The 9533-nt window shown below is 34.3% G+C and overlaps 1 protein-coding gene across 1 annotated transcript; it reads right to left on the bottom strand.

Moving 5' to 3' along the window:
- Nucleotides 1-589: 589 nt before the first annotated feature.
- Nucleotides 590-9186, bottom strand: LOC110739728 (probable inactive purple acid phosphatase 27). Its single transcript, XM_021920199.1, has 12 exons — nucleotides 8423-9186; nucleotides 6867-6958; nucleotides 6576-6645; nucleotides 6359-6481; nucleotides 6157-6249; nucleotides 5389-5518; nucleotides 3832-3913; nucleotides 3619-3751; nucleotides 2359-2564; nucleotides 1932-2057; nucleotides 1368-1677; nucleotides 590-1054 (listed from the first exon to the last, which is right to left on the bottom strand). The coding sequence occupies exons 1-12, from the start codon at nucleotides 8603-8605 to the stop codon at nucleotides 749-751; spliced, it is 1854 nt and encodes a 617-aa protein (XP_021775891.1). The 5' UTR covers nucleotides 8606-9186; the 3' UTR covers nucleotides 590-748.
- Nucleotides 9187-9533: the final 347 nt, after the last annotated feature.

Below are 9533 nucleotides of genomic sequence, written 5' to 3'. Positions count from 1 at the left end.
CCAAAAAAAAAATGTTGATATTATTTATGAAACTACACTTTGAGATGTTGTCAATGTTTTGTTCATATTACCCCGGTACCCCCAATTTAATATTTTTGATGAGTAAACTTCAATGTTTGCCCCTTCTGCACTCTTAAACATTCTTTTTTATCATATGAAAAATATATAATTATAAAGGATAAAATACAATTTTAAATTTTTAATAAATTTGAAATGCAAATCAAGTAGCAAACTTGTAAATTAATTGCTTAATGTAGGGCTTTGTTACAAGTTTTTCCTTTGATTTGCATATTTCGTTTATCAAGATTGACTAGGGCTAGCTTGAATAAAAGCAAATTATTTTATCATGGGTTTTGTTATAAATAGCCTGTTCAAGCCATTTCATAAAACTGGTTATCATCAAAGTAGCGAGCCATCAAGCGAAAGAAGGCTCCGATTTATTTTTTTTTATTTTTTTTATGAAGTTCTCTATGTCAAGGCCACGAATTCGGAACCAAAAATTTTGATCGATTGAAATTGGAACAACATTTGAAAGGGAAGCATTTTCGAGACTGAAGTCCCAGACAAGCACTCTTCTTTAAGTAGTTGGTGTCTGAAAAATGCGCATCCCTTTGAAATTCGATTATATGACTATCAATATCCTTTTGGTATGCAATTAATTCTTCCTAGGCTAGAGAAACAATAGTCCCTTTAAAATTTCACAAGTCATCAATTTTCCATGTTGAATTTATATCAAGTTCCTTCAAATTTAAGATGCCATGGAAGTTGATTCACAGCCATCATGGACACAAGCCAAAACATCTCTATAATCTCTAGATATCGTAAAGGAATCATAGACATTGCCGTCTCTGCTCTTCTTGTACTCGAAAAGCAGAGATGAATGGTTGAATGCAGTTAACTTCACAAACCCGAAATCATAGTCCTTGTAGATACTCCAAGTAGTATTCACTTCACTGAATTCCGATAAGTGACTTCCTCCACCACCTGCAACGACGTGGATAGTCCCGTTTACAATGCCAGAGTAATGAGACTTCTCCGAGTTTACACATTGATTCTGCATCAATCAAGCAGGGAGAAAAATCAGATCACTAGAAAGGAAAATATTACAAAGACAATAACAGTACCATTGCGCCAACCCATCCAACAAGAAGTGATACACATTTGACTATTTGAGAGTGTATCTCAGAGGCATTTTTATGCAATTTTTGGGGGGTGACAAGCATTTTTGGCACTGCCTGAGTATATAGGAGTTTTTTTTCTGTGGAGAAAAGTGGATGAGTTTACTAAGATCCCATCTTATGAGATAAGGTTATACTTCAGTTCTCATCCAATAGTAAATGTACATGGGGAGGATATAGAACCCATACCTGGTATATTGGGCACGACCTTTCATAGTTATGTACATGTCCGTAAAATGCAATGTCAACTTTGTACCTCTGCCAAAGCTTTTGAAGGCTTTCTCTACCCATTGGCTCTTCAAACGAGCCCTGTAGCCCATACCATTTGTCCGATGAATAACCAAGAACACGATGAGCAGCAAAGATGACCCAAGGTTGCTTCTGCCTATCTGCTGTTGAAAGGCAGTGCTCAATGAATTTGTACTGTTCAGTTCCCTCCCTCCAGTCATGCTCACTGTCTGCAATGCAGAAGCGGAACATTCCATAGTCTGCCTTATACCTAAACAATATCATCATTAGTTAGTGAAATATATAGGAAAAACTATACAATGGAAACTTTTAACCGTCAGACTCAGTACTGAGCCAAATCTGGCATAATTGTTGCTCTTGTAGGTGTAATTCTATGCATGCATCATACTGAGTGCCTTGAACAAGCCAACACATTACAGGTTTTCAAGTTGCATCATAGTTTAATTTGTCATAGTTATAATGAAAGATACTGAAGCTAAATTGGAAGCTTGGATCAAAATTTACCAGAACTTATCCCTGTTCTCTGCTGGAACATAATACATGGTTTGTGTTGGCACACCACATTCTCCACCTGAATCAGTTTTGCCATAGAATGATCCTGTATCTGGCCAATCACGTTCATGATTACCACTGAGAAAAAAAGACAATATGACATGTTAATTGAGGAAATGGTATCAAGCTTGTGTAATTTCATGCAGTGTCCCTCAGAAATGTATGTCCAAGGTGATGCATCTCCACTAGCAAAGGTTTGTTATTTCAATTAGATTGATAACCCTTAAATACCACCTAATAATTTTAAATATGTGTGGTAACCAAGTTAAGGAAACAAAAAAGTTTCCAAGGGTACATTAGCTTAATCTAAAAGGGAAGGAAATGCTGTGTGAAAGTGTAATAATGCAGACAATAACACTAAAGAGAAGAGCTTAAAGACCTTGCAACCATGTATGGAACAGCTGATGCAATAGGTTCCACCTGAGAGGTGAATTGGTCCCATTGTGAGAGATATCCATTTGCATATGATAAATCTCCTATATGAAATACTATATCAAAGTTTTTTTTATCTTTGATGAGTTGGTCTGTAGTGTTGAGTGATCCTGGCTGATAGTTACTGTATTCATTCGATCCATCACGCTCTGCCTGAATTAGAAAGGAGACATATAAAATTGTAATGCCTTCACAAATTTAATATTAAGATTAAAAGGATAAAGTAAACAAAAATATTAACAAAAACGGGAAAAACAGCAATACTTCAAGACTCGATCTTGATATGTTTCCTTGAGTAGCATTACAAAGCTTATTATTTCTTCAAGTGCGAAAAACAAGTAGCGATGAAGTACTGTACTCTATCCGTCTCTAAAAGTTCTTTCTATTTTGACTTTTTGTTGTGAGACAAAATTTGTCAGAGCATGAGAACTTTTAAAGATGGAGGGAGCGAACATAATCTAATAATGGCTCTCTTCTCATGACAGTAAGACTAAAAAATCTTTAAAATCTAATTGAACAAAGACACACTAACAAAGATAGAGAGGATAAAAAAGCAGGTAGCACACAAATGAGCATGAATTGAGCCTATAGATTCATCGTGAAAAAACCATTTAGCTACAAGTATCACAACAAGTGTGGAGTCAAAGTTCTCATCTGACATTAGTATATAATCAATCAAGGTCATCAAGATTACAGGAATCATGAATGCTACATGCAAAATTTTTCTAATTTGAAAGTCATCTGTATGCAAGCCCAGCTGCAAAACACCCTTAACAATGGAAATAACAGAATAAAAGAAAGAATGAGGGTTGTTAAAAATAAAGTCACTACGTAAGTGTAGAGTATATTTACTTACATCTTATTGACTTATTCACCTATGCAGCTATAACTAATATATTATAAAGGGACCTATTTAGGGCAATAGGTAAAAACATGGGATGGTGTGGGCGGGTGTTATGCAAAAATATGTCAAACCATGAGTACATATGTACCACTTTTCCAAAAATATTTAATGCTTGAGAAAGATCACTAAAAGAAAGCTGTTATAGATAATTAAAGCATAAAAATATATGGATGTAGTTTATCAGGTGAAATATAGCAGTCAGCTGCACAGCTGATCATTAAAGCATAAAAATATGAGAACATACAGGGAATATGAACTCCTTGGGAAGAAATCTATGTCCCAGTTAGCACAAAATGGACATACCTTCCCCATGTCGCCAAATACTATAACACGTTGCAATGAGTCCTGCCCAGGAGAAGGAGGAGCTTTGAATGAATATGTCTTGCTCCAAACATATGAACCATTGGACAAGATGTGGCCCATCCTGTACATGTACCTGAAGAATAATAGCCACGAGCATAAGGACGAAAGTCATGGACTAGATAATTATAGAAAGTAAGATTCTTAGATGCTTACAGCTGATTTGGCCACAAATCCTTCAGGAAACTTGTATGTATAAAGCCAGGATGGCGCCAACCAACTGTCCTTGCAGGCGCACCTACAAGCAAGTTAAGTACAATAAGAAAAAAGTGTTGCCACTACAAGTGACACATAGGTTTATTGTTAATTAAATAAAGAAAATACTTGAACCATTTTAATCTAGGTTTGAGAATCACTAAAATCCAGATTGAAGTTTAAGGGAACTTGCAATATTGTACAATGTAAGTTTAGTTTACAGCAAGTGAAAGATCTTCAGAATGCTCAGGATTTCTCCATTCAGAAAATGTCAAACAAACTTGGGAATCTGATCCTAAGGCTGTCTGGAAAAGGATTAAATTCAATAATGCAGATAGCCCTCAGAGCATATTTGTAACTTTATAAAGCAGTCAAGAATATGCAGCTAGAAGCGATAAGGTTTTTCAATGGACAATGAAATGCAATCTTATGTGTAATTTAGGCCAGAGAGAAGCTATATCTGCTCATTCTTTGCACACAGTCATTATGATGGACACTCATGTGCCCTCCGCTACAGGCAGGTTGAAAGCACTAAGCACCAACATTTAAAGTGGTGCCCTTCAACCACAACTTAGAAGGTGTTCAATCCATGATGATCTATGACCTCAAACCACTTCCTAGATAAGCTTGGTATATAGTTTTTTTCATCAGATTACAATCAATTTTGGAAAGAAAGTGAATCAAATTTCTTAGTAGGAAGTAAGAGAACAGAGAATGTTTGTGATGTGATAGATTATAAACATTGAGAGATTGGCAGAGCAATTTATGTTGTATCTTTCCATTCAAGTAAATTTAAAAAAAAACCATAGAAAGCATGGCAATATGTGATCCCAAAGGTGAGTTATCTGGCTCAAAGTCTCAAACAATGTTTGAATCACGATCTGCAACCTCAGTGGTACAATGTATCTTGAACAGAAGCCTCCCCATTAATAAAAATCAATCATGAGCCCAATGTTATTGATAGTGTTTACACACTTTACATTTTGCAGTCCTCCATGTCCAAGCACACTGTATAATACCGGTCACTTATGAGGTAGTATAAAAAGTCCTTTAGGGAGTGCCAAGATAAGTATCTAATTTGGTCATTCACATCCAGTAAAAGAAACAGATTTTTTTTTTTTTTTTGAGAAACAGTAAAAGAAACAGATAATAAATGGAATATTCTTGGGATTAATTTTAAGAAACTTGAGAGAGGGGGGGGGGGAGATAGAAAAAGAGAAAAGAGGTAGATAGAAGAAGGTAGCGAGGGAGAGAGAAAGTAGCAGATAGAACAAGGTTGATTTAAATGCAAAGATCAAATTTTCAGTTTGAAGGCAATGAAGTTCATCTAAGTCATGCTTCTTGATAAGAGGTTAAGATGCTCAATTCCAGATCATAACACAGGAGGAAAGAGGATGTTTGTACAGTTAGAGGTCTGAAATTTAAACAAAGAATAAAGGCTTGGAGCTGTGCACTTGAAAGTAAACTGACACGATTATTGAATCACAACATGACAGTAGTTCAGCAACTAAACCTTACCACACAAGGTGTTGCGGGTATATGTCAATGTTCCAGCTGGTGCTCGCTTTGGACTTGTGTCTAGAGGGCCCCACTGGACAAAAGGAACAGCCTCATCTATATTGTAGCCACTTGTCCAGGTTACAGTCATCTGCAAAACAAAGATAGTATATATTGATACATGACACATGCACATCCAGAGAGAGTTCAATTCTCAATTCAACTACAAATGATGAAATGTTCTGGTGATGTTAATGCATTGCAACCAAACCTCACTATATATAAATGGCAAACTTGTAATACACTAATAAATGGATGTACTGATTATACATGACCCCAAATAACGGCAAAATCACAGCTGTTTGAATCAAAGTCAGCAAGTCAACCGGAGTGCTGTATCATATTGCCTAGAGAAAAGAAAGTATAAGATCATACCCTCCATTACAATAAAATTGTTAACCCCTACGAGTAGTTTTCAAATTACGTGAATGTTTTCTTTCTATAAGCCGGTTTTTTTTTAACTATTTCTTATACATTTTTTTGTCATAATATCATTATACTTGAGGGGGAGCCATTTTGTACTGGTACCTTACAATATTGGCATAATAAATGCTTCAAATATCCCAACTCTATTTTTAAAAACTGTTAAATAAAGATAACACCTAAAAGAACATAGTGAAACTGAAATTGTCTAAAAATGGAATGAGAGGACTCTTCTGGAAAAGTGCAAAGCTAAAGAATAATTGTTACACTGTTTGCACACAGAGATTACGAGGACAACAGACTTACCTCATCCCATGACTTCCCTAGAGCAAGACGTGGATAAAGTGGTGCTTTAGGGTTTGCGAATGTTACATAATTTGAAACTGCCACCAGTTTTGGCTGCAGAGAACAAGTATATCAGAGGCATTGATGAAGTCATGAAGTGATATTCATAACATAATGAGAACAGTAATGATTATAGATATCTGAATAAAGTAATTCCACTTACATTGGACAAGCCGCCTGAAAACAAAGCAAATGAGAAATCAGCACGCTGATTGATCAGCTGGAAACGCAGATTGGCTTTTCCATTGTTTGTGTAATCTGAGTTGGAGGTGTTTGCGAACATGTACTGAAATAATACATTTAGTTCATAGCCAATCCAAGTGTGTTCGTGAAGAAAATATATCTAGTTGGACAAAACAGCTTCTTTGCAGTATATATACCTTAATTGGTGCTGAGCATAAATATGGTTTTTGATCTTTCAAATCAGTTTCTGAATAACAGGATGATGAGCTTCAGAAGCAAGTAAGTTGTTAATTAGGATATTGTCCTTGAATCATAGCAATTAAACAGCTTTGACCAAAAAAAGTAAAAACTTGGTAATGTATCAACAAAATTGAGGACAGCATTCATGAGATGTGGCTAGAGTAAAGAAGCAATCATGCTGAAAACCGATTGTTAAACAAACATAACCAACAATATGGTCAGAGTATAAAGGCAGTAAGAGAGCATACTTGAACTTTGCAGGAGAGAAAACTCCAATCCAATCATCTGAAGATGGGTTTGGAGCCTGAAGGGTTACGTCTACCCATTCAGTGTCTTCACCCTAGAATCAATAAACATATAAGTAATCAAATTATGACAGATGGAACTAAACTGATGGAACCACTTCATAGCTTGAGAAGCTTATAGACTAAAAAGTCTCAAAGTCGACATTTTCACAAGTTTTATGTCCCCTTTATTTCTTTCTCAATCTCTAACTACATTTGCCAAATAGCCATGCATAGTCCCTGAAATCTAAGCTTGGTAATGGATAATGCAATACAGGGCAGTCAATAATTTCTGAATGATGCAAATATATTAGATTCATTGTCATGCACTTTATAACACTTGATCATCTCTATGATAGCAGCACTATTGTTCTTATAATCTTATCAATGAGTATATTTTGTTTTAGGATATTCTATTTCCTACAGCTTACAAAAGCAGTTCGGGCAAAAACAACATTTCTCTGATAATGGCAATTCCTTATTCAATGCCACTATTTAACACCATTCAAAGAATACTTCATCCAGATCATGGGATCGATCCTAAATTATCATAAAGTGAGAATAATTTGACAAGATATGTGAAACTTGGAATAGTTTTTGTCAAATTTCTTCATTGATTTCTACCTTTGTTAGTTTGACTCTTCAGTTCACCTAAAGATACAGTGTTACATCCTAGACACTAGCACATGATTTTAAATCTCGGATGTGGTCGCAATGCAGTAACAGTCATGGAACCATTGAACCAATTTTGTGGGCAATGCAGATGGTTTCCGGCCTAATACATTTGTCACGGTAAGCTCAAAATTCTTTACAATGCGATCACGATGCAGTGAAGCAGCCAAGATTTTATATGCTCTAGCATGGATATTAACACTTGACACAAAATATAATACTGTAATGTTTAAAAGCCTGATACTGAAAGTGAACACATATATACACAAGACACCGAGGCCAATAATAAAATTCTCTACCATCTATATTCACGATGGTATAGTTCATCTGGGAGTCAAGTCAGCCAAGAATCAAGATGCAGCCATCACAACAATTGTTTCTGGATGGAGGGAATATACAGTTTCCTAATCTATAGAGGGGTTTGCTTAACAATGTGCAACTTTTGAAGATTGTTTAGACAATTCAGCCTAAACAGCACTAAAGTAAATAAAGTACTTTAGTCTCTTTAATCATTCAATTTCAAGTTGTCTTTATTATTTTGTATAAAAACCATTTTTCTAATAAATAATCCAACATTGTCATTATATTTCACCACTGTAATGATCATATAATATAATCAATAGAAAAATTAATAACAAAGTTCTCGACTTTAGACAGTCTACTTTACAAGATCCGAACTTTTGATTAACCCGAGATAATCCCAAAAGGTCCAAATCATCAAAGGTTAAATCTTTCACTAAATTAATAATATGATCCCTACTCTAAATCAGTACATCACAAAAATTTAATTAAAAAAATAGTAAATCAATTAAAAATTGATAATAATAAAAAGAGTAGTAAATTTATACCTTCAAACCCAGAAGAAGTGGAGCAGCAGTAATGGAGGCATGTGGATGAAGAGCAAGAATAGTACTCAAAATATTAATGTTTGAAAGGGGTTGTTCACCAGAAACGGGTCTATGACCCGACCCAAGATAAACCCATGAATTCAAAACTATGAAAAGCTTCAAAATTACAAAACCCATCTTCATTTTTAGCACTGAAATTGAATTTGCTAGTAATTGAGATTTGGGGTTAAATAATGAATGTATTCATTAGTTGAAGTTATTAATCTTAGTTTTATGGAAATATATCTTTTAATGGTGGGAAAAGGTTGATTAATTTGCATTATTGGAGATATAATAAATACTTTATGATGATAAGTCTTGTGAGTAGTAAGAACAACTGAGGAATCTTAACGAGGTTTATGCGGAGATTAGGATTCTTTTGGTGATGAGATAGAATTTGACTAAGAGTCAAATAATCAAATTACAGTTATACTTTCACAAGCAGATAAACCTCATTTTTTTTTTTTTTTTTTTTTTTTTTTTTTTTTTTGGGAGTTAAACTCCTATTATTTTTTAAGTGCTCTAACTTGATAAAATTTTATTTTCTCTTTTTATTAGGGTTCTTAATTGGGGAAAAGTGTAGAAATCGATGAATGTGAGCCCCATTAACGAAAATTTTGACTACATTCGTCATCAAGTAAGAGTACCAAAACAAAAACAAAGTAAAAAGTACTATGGAGTAGTAGTTATTTACAAAGTTTAAAACATAAGATAAATGTTACTTTATTTGTTCCTTATGTTTTTTTTTTGCTCCATTTGACTTTTCACGGTCTTCAAGATGACTTTTTAAACAACTATATTTTCATTTTTATAAGCGTAAAAATTATATAAAAACTTGATATTAATAAAATATACTATAAGATGATTCTAACATGATCCAACATGAATATATTATCGCTTATAAATTAACAAGAATTCATGGTCAAAGCTATAAAAGTTTGACCCATATATTTGCTATGGGGCAAAAAATAAGGGACGGAGGGAGTAGTAAAGGTTGAAACTTAATAGGTTGTTATTAACAAAAAAAAATCCTTTATTTTAATTTAAGAAAAAGTGTATTAACATTGGAAAT

Source organism: Chenopodium quinoa, unplaced genomic scaffold, assembly GCF_001683475.1.
Source record: "Chenopodium quinoa cultivar QQ74 unplaced genomic scaffold, ASM168347v1, whole genome shotgun sequence".
Lineage (NCBI taxonomy): Eukaryota > Viridiplantae > Streptophyta > Magnoliopsida > Caryophyllales > Amaranthaceae > Chenopodium > Chenopodium quinoa.
This window is presented reverse-complemented; position numbering and strand designations above follow the sequence as displayed.